This window comes from Camelus dromedarius, chromosome 6 (genome assembly GCF_036321535.1).
Source record: "Camelus dromedarius isolate mCamDro1 chromosome 6, mCamDro1.pat, whole genome shotgun sequence".
NCBI lineage: Eukaryota > Metazoa > Chordata > Mammalia > Artiodactyla > Camelidae > Camelus > Camelus dromedarius.
In genome coordinates this window covers 9,180,212-9,194,573 of record NC_087441.1, presented here as the reverse complement: position 1 = coordinate 9,194,573, position 14,362 = coordinate 9,180,212, and the positions used below count along the sequence as shown (strand labels likewise).

The 14,362-nt window shown below is 41.3% G+C and overlaps 1 protein-coding gene across 7 annotated transcripts in view; it reads left to right on the top strand.

Moving 5' to 3' along the window:
* Positions 1-14,362, top strand: part of ARID1B (AT-rich interaction domain 1B) — a 378,663-nt gene that overhangs the window by 288,084 nt on the left and 76,217 nt on the right. For all 7 annotated transcript variants that reach the window (XM_031456606.2, XM_064486535.1, XM_064486532.1 and 4 more), the window contains one exon: positions 2,364-2,453. In XM_031456606.2, the coding sequence (XP_031312466.2) occupies positions 2,364-2,453 (90 nt within the window). The remainder of the gene's footprint in view (positions 1-2,363; positions 2,454-14,362) is intronic.

Below are 14,362 nucleotides of genomic sequence, written 5' to 3'. Positions count from 1 at the left end.
GAAAAGGCTCTTGTTTGTTTCTTTAAAGGGTGCATTTAGAAAATGAATTCTCTCATTGCTTTAAAGAGAGATCTGTCTTAGAATTATACCAGACAACCAGTCGTACTGCTTGGATATGGCAGTATTTTATGAATTCATGATGGGTTTCTTACAGCCTTTTTTATTTTTACTTGAAATATTGTATATGAGAGCAGTGCCTGGGGTGTGCACAGTGTAAGGAGTGGTGTCCTGTATTAACGTAGAATCACTGTTTGTTTTTACTGTCATGAGTCTATGAATCCAGTCTGTCATGCAGAAACAATCATTATAATGTGAGCACTCACTGTCTTACTGCAGCTGATTCCCCAGTGACATTTTAAAAAGTCAGTATTTGGCTGCAGAGTGCTTTAAATTTCTAAATGGACTGGAGCTTGGGGGCCTTCGGGTGTTTCATAGGAAGCGCATGACCCTGAGTGGACACACAGCAACTTTTGTGTCTCTGTGGCCAAGTGGATGGCAGTGTTTACCCTTGAGGTTGTTTTCACTTTATATATATATTTTTTGTAAGTGTTTTTTTTTTTACTTTGTATTGAGTTATTTGGTACTAACACTGATTTACTGCAGATGCCTAAGGGTAAATGAATGGTTAAACAAACTCTGCGCTGTTTGTCTAGGTCTTTCATCCTACTAGTTGTGGCTCTAAATTAAGAGCAGTTCTTACTGGCTTTATAGCACATTTCTCAGTGTCTGTAAATTCAGGTCTTGGTTTTCACTTTATCTAAGAATGAGAGGGGCAGCTGAATCCAGCAGCACTCAGAAATACATTCATCAGTTTTACATTCTTTTCTAAAAGTGAGAAGTTTAAACTCCCAAAAACATTGAGAATTTTTTATAGTTGTATTTTTACAACTCTTTATACCTATTGTCTGATAGAAGATCACTTTCCTGCCTCTCTGGCTGTCACAGATATAGCTGTCATTAGAGTTGGTAATGACACGCCGTCCTGAGAGACCATCCTGGTCCTGGTCTGTACTCAGGCTGCCTGGCCTAACAGAGATGCCATCAGGTAGAAACACAAGAGGGCCGTTTGCAGTGTAAAACACCAGACTCTGCATCATGACCATTACCTGGGTGAACTGGTGGAAATCTTCAGTACATTAATTTCCCTCTCTACTCAGTAATTGTGATTCCTTTTAGCAATACACGAAACTGTGCAACAGTAGATCGTATGGTATCAAAGCAGTTAGCTTGATCTAGCATGATCACAGACTACCATCCCAGAGGACTATGCTGGGAGATACGTATATTTGCATGTGTATATGTGTATGTGTGTGTTTCTCTCTTTTCAGTTATTTTAGCAAAGGGAGCGGTTAGAAGATAAAATAACTTGGTCCTCATGCCATGAGAGCTAGTGCTTTGAGGATTGTGCTAATAAGTTCATGCCATTTTTATTCCATAATACTTTTAGTCTTAGAAATGTACCTAAACTGCTGAGGCGGAAAGTAAGTTGAGTTGTCAAGTGACTCATGTTCTTAAATTTCAAAGTCCTATCTCTAGCCGTCACATGATTCATTGTTTCACTTTAATTAATAAAGTAAATAGTATATTTTCCTTTAATTCATATTCTTGGATTAAGGGCTATTAAATAACAAAAATGTATTAAATATTTGTTATGCTAATGGAGGAGTTAAAGGAGTAAAAGATGTGATTCCTGTCTCAAGGAGCTTACATTATAGTTTGAAAAGACAGCAAAAATTAAATAACTGGAAATCAAATAGATACTATTGTTTTATTAGCAATAAAGATCAAAAGAGATGCAAAATAATATTTCTTCTTTACTGATAATGTACACTATTTTATAGCAGTATGTTTTATGTTTTTTAGTTGAGGTTTTCTTCTAAGTTTATGTTAGTTAAATCTCTAACTAATTATAAAGATTTTTTAGAAGTCAGTTTTATTACTATATTGAATAAATGTTACCAATGAAAAATTGTTGGCCACTATGTATGCCTGCCGACTTAGAGACTACTTTAAACTCAGGAAGATGAGTTTAATCCATCAGTCTTAGATTTTGTTAAATGCACTGTAGACATGTGTGTCAGGAGATTTCGCCTACAGATTGATTTGTCTGTGAACTTGGGAACTCATTCAGTCAGAAATTGAACTTTTCAGAAGGGCATGTGATAAATGTGGTTATGCATGTTTCCTCTTCGTTTTGCCAAGAAAGGGTAAAATATCAGTCTTTGAGCTAGATCTTTTTCACTGTGGAGCCATAACCTCTTGTGATTATGAAGAGTAAATAAATTTAATTATGCCTTGGTTTTGCACAATTGCAATATTAAGCAAAAGGTTCCCCATCCCTCTTCCCCTTCTGTGTTTTACAGGCAGTCAGATGCCTCCTCAGCCACCTGGGAGCCAGTCAGAATCCAGTTCCCATCCTGCCTTGAGCCAGTCACCAATGCCACAGGAAAGAGGTTGGTCTTCAATTCATATCTTACATGCCTTTGTGTTTTGAGTATATAAGGCTTATGTGAATTTACTTACCTATGTGTGTCCTTATAAATAATTTTTAGAGGATATTACGTTTCCTCATCTGATTAAAACAATAAATATGAACCTACATTCAACAATGAACATGTTATTGCATGTTGGGCGGTTTTGCCAAAGCACAGCTCAAGACCCAAATATTTATGTCCACTTAGAACCATGAAGCATAGTTTATACATGACTATAGTCTGATAGTTGGTCTAGCTGTATAAAAATGACTATTAATGATTCAATTTGTAGATTGGTCCTGATGAGGTAAAATGTTGGAGTATGTGTGTATGTTTAGTTGCTTGGATCAATTACTTATCCTGTGATATTTAACAGTAAAATTTTAAACACATAGTAAGACCTTACTTTGTTGAATCTCAGATCTTAGATCTGTATCAGGCCTATAAGACCTCAGTTTGTGAATAAAGAAACTGAGGACCATAGGAGTTCTATATGACCTCCTCATTCTCAGAGGCTAGTTACTGCCAGAGTCAGAAAAAAGAATGTGGGCTTTTCCCGAAAGCCTTGAACATTCAGGCTGTCCCACATCTGCTCATTCTTTGACTTTTAGCTCATTTCTGCATGTTGACCCACATATATTATTGCCTTGGTTGAGGCCTTAGGCCTTCATTTGTTTGCTTCTATCTTCTTTCTCCCCTTCAGAATTAAAGCCACTTTTGGTGGTGGTGGTTGTGGTGATTTTAATCCAAATTAGTGCAGACCGCAATTTACAAGCCTACTGCAGCATCTGGTGCTGCGCCAAGTCACTTCCCCCTGCCTGTGGGTCAGGGCTTGTCTGCCCGCCCATGGAAGATGCCACTTGCCTTCTTCACTCCCCTTCCTCTCTCATACCCACCCAGACGTGGAAGTTGCTGGCTTGGTAGCTGACACTTAAAGGTTCCTGACCCCTCATGTTTGTAATTATTTCTATATGGGTTGTAGAGATGACGGTTTACTTCTAATTAGAATTACAAAGTTTCAATTATTTTACATATTGAAAACTCAGCAGCAGGTTATTTAGAAAGTAATGCCAGTGAAAAGATGGATTGGCCTTATCTGCATATCATTTGTATTGAAATGAATGTTTAGTAGGAATTAAATGAAATTTTAGCTTATAATATCTTTACATATTTAACTTTGTATTATAATTTAATGTATAGTTAATACTTTAATTCTCTTATCAAGATACTACAATATGCTTTAATAACAGAATAGTTAATGGTTTTTAAACTTTAGTGTGCCTGAGAATCACCTGGAGATCCTGTTAAACTAGATTGCTAGGCCACACCCCAGGTTTCTGGGTCAGTAGGTCTGAGGTGTGAGGCACTTAAAATCTGCATTTCTGACAAGTTCCCAGGTTTTTCTGATGCCACTGATCTGAGGACCGTACTCAGAGAACCACTGCCTTCTAACAGTACTATATGTTTTAATCATTGCATGACATGTGCATTTGTTTCTCTAAACTTTCCACTGTGGCCTCCTAGAAGTCTTGTGTCTCACATCCTCTCTATAAATTCCTGGTTCTATGTTAACTCCTCACAGCTCTGGCCATCTGAAGACATTATAAAAGTTCATAGAGAAAGCCCTAAAGCCAAACAAGGGGGAATTCTCCCCAAACTCCTTTACTTGGCCATGAGTTGTACCTGCCTTGCGTTGCTAGGTCAGGAAAGGGGCGGGGGTGGGGGATAAAAGAAATTATCCTGCACTGAATGCCTACTCAGGCAAATCTCAGAGGTAAAATGAAGATACTTTGTTATTTCATTTTTACCATAGCCCTGTAACATCATTCCTACTGGGAGATGTTTATTTTACAAGTATCAAAGATTAAGAGGTACCTTATTTGAAAGTCCTACAATTCTACTCTTTATTGCTAAGACCTAAAAAATAAGAACCCCCTTCCAGATCCTCCAGTGTCTCCCCAACCCCGTCCACCTGATGAGCATTTAAGGAATTTGAAAATGTAGAAAACCAAATGTGAAAGATACGATGACAAGAAATGTAGTTAGATCAAACTTGTAAGTGAACACACTTGCAAGGCCAGATCGGGGCTTTTCCTCTGGTGTCACTACAGGGAAACGACTGCATAGCTATGTCTGAGGTTTCATTCCCCTCTCACATGCAGTGTGGTGTTGGTAACTGGTAGTGGATGCATAACAATCTCGCTAGTTGTAATGCCCATTTCCTTCAAATAGCAAATAAAAATGTAACGATTTGCTAAATCTGAATTGTTTTATGAACATGTTCCTCCAACTGCCCCTGAAAGGCTGCTAGAGACACCATGTCTGTCCCTTGTGCCACTTTTGTTTGGGCAATCCCTGAGAAGGAAAACTAGTTTTACAGTGACTGTTGCATGATACTTTGCCACATTTGAGTTAAATTTCCTCTAAAATTGATTAGTAATTACGTTTTTAAAAATGGCATTGTTATTTGTTAAAATCTAGGAAGCTCCTACCTGACGACATTTGATCAGATGTTTTAATGCCAAGTGACACAATCATTTTAATGATTTGATACAATAATAAAACATTTTTCTTGTTTGTTTTTACCACCATTTGGTATGTCCCAACAGTATCTATACTTCAAAGTAAATCTAAGAAAACACTTGCTAGAAAATTCCCCAATATTGATTCTCATGTTTGAAAAGTAACTTAACTTCATTTATACCTTTACAATTGATATATTTTCCCCCTCCCCCTTGTTTAAGGAAGTGATGAAAGAAGCAGAGAGGAAACTATATTGGTGAGTTAGCATTTTATTTTCAAAAAACATATTCTTAGAAACCATGGACCTTGACAGACAAGATGAGAACATAGCTTTCTGTACTGCTGAGTGCTAAAACCACCAAGGTGGAAACACCCTTACTTTGTTTTAACAGGTGAGAGTAAGATAAGAGAGCAGGATTCCACAATTAGACACATTTTCTTTAACGTATCCATAGGAGATAGCTTTTCTTTTTTGGTAGAGGATCTAGAGACACGGCAGCACAGAGACAACTGCACAGAACGAGAGGTGGAGCCTACGTTCGCGTGGAGGTGCAGTTTTCTGGGTCCTCTCCAGAGCTCCTCAGCGGGGCCGGCAGTGCTGACACGCTGCCCTGGCGCTAGGTCCCTCCGGGCTCAAGAAGCTCAAGTCTTGTTCTGCTGTCGTTTCTTCCTATTTGGTCCTCGTATCCCGCTTCAGGAGGAACATTTAGTAAGAAACTGGATACCCTGTCTAGGAGAATTTTGCAGCTCTGAGGCAGTGCTGGGGCCTGGCCCACACTGGCAGCGGCGAGGCCGTCTCCTCTTCCCGAGGCAGAGTGCAGTCAGCGCCCTGCCCAGAAGCCGGCCCTGCAGGGCCCGCCCCTCTTCGGTTCAGTGCCCTCCTTATCTGGTGGTCCTGGTGTCAGGCGTCACAGATTCATTTCTTCACATTGTATGTGGGCAAAAATGGCTGAGTGCCTGTAGTTCTGCCTTTTTCATCTGTAAGAGGTACGTGTGGATATGGCCCTCGTAGGTCACAAGAAGGGAGACACCTGGGACATTTGTTGGCCTCTTTATTCTTACGTGGTATTGTCTCCTCTGCGTTTCGTGTACTTTCCAATATAAAGCTTGACGTAGACCCTCCTGTTCGCATATTGTGTGGTGCTTCTTACTAACTGAATAAAGATAATTAGTTCAAATTCTGTGGTTTTTAACTTCTTTGTTACTGATAGAGTTGTTTTTTTTAAGTATGGTATTCTGTAACACATTTGCCATTGGTTTTTATTTTAAACCACATCTTCTCTCTGTAGACCTCACATAACAACATACAGAATTGATATTAAAGCCCCTCACCCCAAAAGTCAAATAATGAAAATCATACTACCTAAGGCATTGGAAGGACAGTTAAGATAACCCTAAAGTATTGAAATGCATTTTACAAGAAAATCGTAGCTAACAAGTTTAGATTAGCTTTATCCTTATTTTTAATCTTTAACATGTATCTTAAAATTTGAAAAGAGCAATAGGAAATGGCTTATTAATGTGTTGTCCTGTTTTCCGAGAGGGCTTGGAAGAGTATGGAATAGTCATCTGAGTAGATAAATAAGTATAATTATTATTAACATCAAAATGATCACATTTTTAACCCCTGTAAAATGTTAAGCTTAATGAAACTAGAAAATGCCCTTCTAGTTTATTGGATTAGCAATTAGGTGAAAACGTTTCAAGAAGGCTTATTTATTTGGACAGATGTAGAGAGGTCAGAATTAATTTTTTGAAAACCTTTTAATTGAATTCCCTTTTAATTTTCACAGTGGTGTCTAGTTAAATATTCATGTTAATGCTGCTGATTTTCTGAAGGTCTGAACTAGATCTGGATTCTCAAAATCAACATAGGTTATTTAACCCTTTTCATCTAGTGTGCCAGCAGGGACTTCCTTAGTGTAATCCCATAGTATTTGAATAATTAGAAGGTATTAATGAGGATTTAATTAGTCCTTGAGATATGCTGAAAGCAGAACCACTAAGAACTTCCCCTTTTGGACATGGACTGCCAGCTACCTTAGGACTGTGATGTGCTAGAAAATGTGTTCTGTTGCTGGAGGCAGTTCTTCGGCACCATTCTGTGCCCGTCAGCTCTGTATGGAGGGTATCCTGGGTGGACTCTTCCAGAATTATCGACGTTCCCCTCCTCCAAGCTTTCTCTCTTGTCCATCTACATGATCACCTTTTCTGTCTTTCCCAACTATTTAAACAGACCTGTAGTCAAAGTATACAGGCGTCCTGTACCTGACTGACAAATGGCTTTTACTGTGTCGGTGGTGCTCGAGCAGACAAGCCAGACAAGTCATGTATTTACTCTGTAGTTGCAGGACAAGGGAAAAATAACAAAATTTTGCAGTTTAATACATCTCAAGTATCCAGCCAGGCCTAGTTCCTGACAGCCCTACGTCAAATGAATCACAAAATTCTCATCTTTTGAATCTGATATTCACGATGATATTTATCAGTTGCTCCATTTTAATAAATATAAATAGTGCCATTATGCAAAAAAAGTGTGTAGCAGAGGTGGGTTTGGGCATTTAGATGCTCTTTTTGTGTGCTTCCGTGAAAATGTGAATCAGGATTTGTGTCCTTCAGAAGTGTGAGGTTTCAGACTTGCACATTTTATGGAGATTGATTGAGTAGAATTTGTTTTCATCACTCTTACATATTTTTCTTCTGTTATTAATCCCAAATGTTAACTACCTTGATACAATTTTATCCACCCTTTAATGATGTATATTAGCTTCTTTTCAGTGTCTGTATAGAATTCCTCATCAAATTTCTAGGCATACTCTATTTGCTTAGGGCAAATCTTTCTCCTACTTCTTAATGCCAAGGATAAGTAAGAGATCTCTTAAAACAAATCCAGTGTCTTACTGTAAATTAGCCCGAGCTCTCGAGGGCCAGGACTGTATCTTGATGCTCTGCATCCCTGTGTCTACAACAGCACCTCCTGTATAATAGATGTTCAACAAAGACTGAGCTGGGCAGCGGAAAATAATTCAGCCCTCACAACCACTCAGAAGTTTCAGGTCTTTTCAGAGCACAGAACAACCATAGAACAAAATATTTCTTGTTCTTAAATTAAGGAAGCTTACCCCATAAGTTTCTTTCAGTTTTACCATAATAGGTCATTTGCTGTAGCATAGTGTTTTTCTTAAAACACTGCAGGCATTTTGATCTTGCACCAGATTAAAGCTCTCACTTCTGCCTTCCATTCTCCCCAGATGTCTTCCTACAACCCTACAGACACGATGTCAGTTTGAGCTGGAGTGCTCGCACCTGGAGCCTGGAGCTAAGTAAATTGTCCAGAGACCAATCGTGCTCTTTATAACCCAGGAATATTTAGATGGACATAAGTAAAAGTTCAGAAAAAGCTTATTTCCTAGTGAAATGTACACCAAAAGTCAGTTTTGATGTTTTAAAAATTATCTTAAAATATCTTAGTTGACCTAACTCATTTGTCAAGAACAGATGAACGGGTTAGGACAGAAATGAAGGAGACGCACTGAGATAATAGTTAAGGAGTTGGAAGTAGAATTTTTTTTTTTTCTGTTTCTGCAAAAACTGCAGAAACTGCTCTGTTTCTCTTTCTGTGGGATTCTGTTTAAGTATTCGGTAAATCTGTAGATGCTGGGTGTCAGAAAATGACCTAGCCCACCTTTTTAATTGCTCTTGCATGTGAAGGTGTTCCTGTCATTTATACTGTGAGCACACTAGCTAGAAAATGGTGCTGCCTTTCAGCACAAGCATATTGTCAAGAAGAGAAGACAGATCCCGCTCCCAAGCACTGCTGTGTAGACACAGTAGTAGATCAGCATGTGCGGGCAGTAATGATAGTCGACCCCCACCCCCAGATGCAATTAATTTAGCCTCTGCTCTTAATTGAGGATCCCTTTTTTTATAATCCATGGCAGATGAAAATAAACTCAAATGGGAGATACTATACAAGAGAGAATATCTAGAAAGCTGTTTCTAATTTCTTCAGCCCCAGAACTCTGCCTCTGGGCTGGGTTGTGGACCAAGCCAAAGCTAGTCAGTAATGAAGAGGATAACAGTATAGAAATTGTATTAGGGTTATTGTTAAAATCTATTAAGTCTACTGTCCAGAGATCTGTTCACCAAAGAGCTCAGCAAACAAGTATCACGTACAGTAAAAGCCAATTTATATCCACTGGGGAACTCTCAGTCTAAATTTTAGAATATTTCAAAGGAAGTCTGGTTTTGTTACTTTTGCATATGCAATAATTTTTTTGAATTGCCAGTTAAAGCTTGCTTTTAATAGTTAACACTCATTTGTAATTGGCTCATTATTCTTCAGTGGAAGTGCCTGAGAACATCTGGACCTTAGGTAAACTCAGCATTGTGGGTTGTGTGCACCTTATAACGTGTTTTCTCCTGGGCCTTATGGGTCTGTCCCTCAGTGGAAGGCTGCTATCTGCCTGGTTTCCCAGGCCAGAAAGCCAGCAGGCATCTTTGATGTCTTTTTCTCTCCCATGTGCCCTACACGTCATCCCATTCTGCAACTCCACCCCTGGGATGTTTCCCACACAGACCCCTTTCTTGGCTTTCGCTGTCAAAACCCCGGCCCCAGCCACTGAGGCACCATCGGCTCCTCCCAGCCATTCTTCCTGCCTCAGCATCGCTCCCTTCCAGTTCGCTTCTCAAGCTGCATCCAGAATGGCCTTTGCAGAAGACTGGTGAGATCATGCCATTCCCTTCATAGAAGCCTTTAAGAGGAGAAAGGCTACAGTGATGTGCTTGGTCATGAGGCCCTTTTTCCTCCCACCCAGCCTCCCTTCCTCATCTTGCTCTCAACACCCCACTGCCTCTCTCAGTCTCCTGTCACACCGAACCTCTTTTGGGATCTTCATATAAACTCTTCTCTCCGACCCTTTGCCACCCACTCCTCAACCCCACCCCTACCCCAACATGGGGTCCCCTTGCCCATCTTACTAATCCTTCATGTCCTCAGAACAGCCTGGTACCTGTCGGTCCATGAGTCAAGGTTTACTGAGTGGTTAAAGGAAACATTCCCTGTTGTGGTGCGGCCCTGCGGGCTGGGCACTGTCCCCGCGCAGGCTGGCCGTGCTCAGGACCCACTGCTGGGAGTAACAGTGGACTTCCCTCCCCAGCTAGAGCTCTGTGAGAGCCGGGACCATGTGTCCTTATTCAGTGTCTCAGCTCCAGTGCCTCTTATAGTACATTCTTTTCCTCATCTTAATCTTTAGGGAGTTTAGAACCAAAAAACCTGAGTTCAGGTGCAGCCTTATCACTAACTGGTTTTGTGACTTTGGACAATTAATTAAATCTCTGCTTACTCATTTGAAAATGAGGATCAGAGTGTCCCGTGGATTTGTTGCACAGGTGCAACCTTATGTCCAAAAGTTACGTATTGCACAGCACTGTTCAAATGTTAGTAAGAAGCGTGAGGTCACTGAGGTGAGACCCGGGTTGAAAGCCTTAAAAGGTGGTTCCTTTGCTCCTTGTAGCACATAGTGATGCGTACAGTTGTCTTTGCCCTCAGCACTGAAGCAAACTTTTGCAGATAAAACTCCAAAGAATTGAATAAGGAAAGGCCGGATATTTTGGCCCCATCTGCCATCTGGGTAATCATTCTGATCCCTCCCCTGACTCTAATTTTCCCGATGATAGATGATGTCAGCGGCTGAGAGGGCTTTATGGGGGTGGATGAGGAGAGCTTAGATGCTGTCGTCTGTGTCTCCGAATATAGGGCGCTGCAGTGGTGGGGAAGGAAGAGGGAGCGAGTCCGCCAGTTAACCTGATGGCACAGCTGGGAGAGCACCCGGGGGCCGGGGCTGCAGCCTTGGACAGGTCATTAGTTTCTGTCTTCCTCAAAGCACTTCATGTTGTGAAGAGAAGCAGGCAGGCAAATAAACACTGAGGATATTAAAATGTAACAAGAATGTTCTTTAAAATCTATTTTTCTCCCCGAATGGGAATCTGACACCTATTTGTGATGAGAAATCACTGTCTTTATAGTCAGAGTCTCTCCGCTAAGGTGGTACAGCGTGTGACCATTATTTCACACATGTGGGAAAGCATCTTTTATTGAACTGGCTTGAGGAAACAAGGCAGTTATTCTGTGAATTTTTAACAGATGCCAACATGAAAATAAATTGTCCGTGTGCCAAAGGAAAAACGTGCCTTGCTTTTTGGTGGCTTCCGGAGCCTTGGGTGTGTTGTTGGTGTCCCCACAGTGCTGGAGCCTTGCCAGCTGCAGGGGCGCCTCTGATGAAGGGGTCACATTTTGGCGTGACTGTTTCTGCACTCACTTGCTCTCCGGTGGCAGCCTGAGCAGTCTCCCTCTTTCTTGGCTGTTTTCTCATTCATGGATGGGATGAACCATGATTTGGGCCTCGTGCTTAACTCTGCTTTTTCCAACAGGATTTAAAGTCTCCCATGCTGACGCTGCAGAATTTGTTGTCTTGCATGAAGAGGGAAAGGATATACGGTTGGAGGCTCAGATCCATGTTAAAATGCCTTACAGTTTAATTTTCTGACATTCCATGTATTTGCTCCATTATTTATTCGACTTTCTTTCTAACTCAGTTCTGTAGCACCCTTCAGCTTCGGGCTGCATTTTCACTGGATGGTCCTTTAACCCGTTAGTGACTGTTGTGCAGTTGTAACAGCCTGTCGTGGGCTATTTGGACTCATGGGAGCTTTCCTCTCTGTCTTTCTATTTTAGCATCTCCTCCAAATACACCTTAAGGCCTAAGTATAATTTTATTCTACTTTTGAGAAGTTTTGAAGTAATTCTAAAGATAAGCCATGTCTCTGTCTTGTCCAGTAAAGGGTTTTTCCTCATTCATTCGGCATAAAAACATTTATATGCATTTCATCTCTTATATGGAAAATGTGACTTTGTTTATAATGATTATATAAGTCAGTTGCTTAAAATTTTTTTTTTGGTCTGCTAAGGTTCAGACAGTAATATTGGATCTTTCTTTTCTATAAGAATTTTCTTTTTTTTCAAATAAGAGAATCATAGCCTTTTTTAAACCAGGAAAAATACCCACTTAATAAAACACAAATAGTACAGTGTTTAAGAGAGTATTTGAAAGATCCTGAAAACTCACCTAATAATACAGATAAACATTTTAGAAATACTGATTCTCTGTTAGGCCAGTTTCCCCGGATTCCAGGAAAACAATGAAGAGATGTTTTAAAACACATTAAAAAAAAAAAAAAAAAAGCCTCTTTGGCTTAGTCTTTAATACTGGTCTCTGTGTAAACATTGAAGCAGCATTTCCCCAGACTTAACGTGACTTATGCTGCCCCGTAATAGAATACATGGTCTAGGAATTTTCCATTGATACTAATAAAAATATCCATAGGAGAATGACTGTAAAGAAAACCACTCATAACCTGCAGACTGAATGACTCCAGGTAGGGTCCTGGCAACCCCACCACCAACCCTGCCTCAGCTATTAGATGCGTAGAAAACAGCATTCAAAAAATTAGCAAATTGTAATTAAATATCTAAACCCATGTGCCTTTGGAATAAACTTTAGGGCAAGTTGTTAGCATCTTACTAGGTGGTGGAAATGAGTCTGGCCAAGAGTGGGCCTTTATCGCGTGAGCGCCAGAGCTCCGGGAAGAGCCCCAGCAGAGAAGCAGCCCTCCGTTATGCTGCGCCCAGGTCGTGGGAGTTTTTCTTTACAGCTAGAAAGAGAATAGTCTTATTTCAGACTCTAGTCTCCCTGCAAACCTCACAAAAAACCTAATGTATTGATTCATCCATTGCATGAATGTTTATCAAGCTAGTCATTATCTTGGGGCTTCTGATCCTGTAATAAACAAAAATCAGGATCCTTATTCTTCATGTTGAGTCTATTCAGACACCTGACAGGACTCTCGCTCTCTCTGCTCATCTGTCTTCTGCTCCTCCTTCCCACCGTCTTTCTCTCCCTGCTCCCCCACCAGCAGGCAGCCTCCAGGGGCTCGGTGGGACCGAGAAGGATGTGCGCTGCATCTTAGGCTGTCACAGCTACTCTGTTCTGTAGTGGTTGGTTGAGCGGCCTGAAACCGACAAGCTTCAGCTTTTTGAGCGAAATAACACGGCTGGCCAGCTATTTCTAGAACTAGCTACCTGGAAACGGGCACTGGTTTCTGGATAGTGAACTGCATGAGGACGGCCCCCATCAGCTGTAACTGGCTCTGGTGGAGGCGGTGGAGAGCAGGCAGGCCCGGCACAGCTCAGGGAGCTGCGTGCTGCCTGGGGAAGGGCATCAAGCTGTTTGCCAGGAGGCCCACAGGCTGTGGCATTCGTCACCCAGGGAACTGACCACGGTCCAGGGCTTTGCAGCACTCTCTGGCTTTGCCGTGCAGAATGGTTTAAAGGGGAGCCTGGCAAGGGAGGCCAGTTTGAAAACTTGGAGTCATTCAGATAGAAAATAAACGGTGGGTTGTATTAAAAATATTTGAATAATACTAGCTGTCACTTACTGAGCCTCTGCTCTGTGTGCAAGCACTGAGCTGTGTGCTTACCTCAAATGTCTCCTTTCATCTTAGGAGGTAGGCTCAGATGTATCCACCCGTCAGAGAAGGAAACTGAGGCTTGACTTCACTGATTTGCCTGAAGTTGCCTAACTATAAGGGCTGAAGCCAAAACTTGAATTTGCAGTGACTGGGGAGGTGGGTGGAGTGGATGCATTCGGCAGATACTTAGGTGATAGAAGTAACGGCGCTTTCTGGACTGTTAGGCCATCAGCTGTCAGTTGTTCCTTCCTTGAATAGCTGTCTTTTCCCCGGAAATGATTCCTCCAGTATACTCTGAAACGAGGCGTCAGACCGTCACATTTATTAAATCGTTTTCCCAAAGTAAAAGTAAATGCATTCTGAATGAAGATGTTTTCTTATTCATTATAAACACGTACTGTTTGGTTCCAGTTGTGTGCCAGACACTCTGCTTGGTCCTGAGGAGACAGAGGCGAAGAGAAAGTGTTCTTAAAGCCTCAGTGCTCACGATCTGGGGGGAGACAGTCACCCCAGCAAACAGTGATGGCGGTGCGACAACTGCTCTACGTCAGCTAACATACCTAGTGCTCTCCAAGCATATGAAAGTGTCTGCTTTTCTGGAAGGCCAGGGAATGCTGTGGAAGGCAGCGGGGGGCAGAGCCAGGAAGGACGGGAACACGTCAGTTACAGGGAGGTGAATGGCCCTCGGGGCTCACTGTGAAACAGTGTTCAATAGAGAACACAGTCGAACATTCTGTTTTCACACTGTGCCTCTCATTAGTGGATTTTTTAATTGAAAAAATCAGGGTAGAAATTGTTCTGTGAGGCATACAGTGTGTGTGTGAATACTGAATATG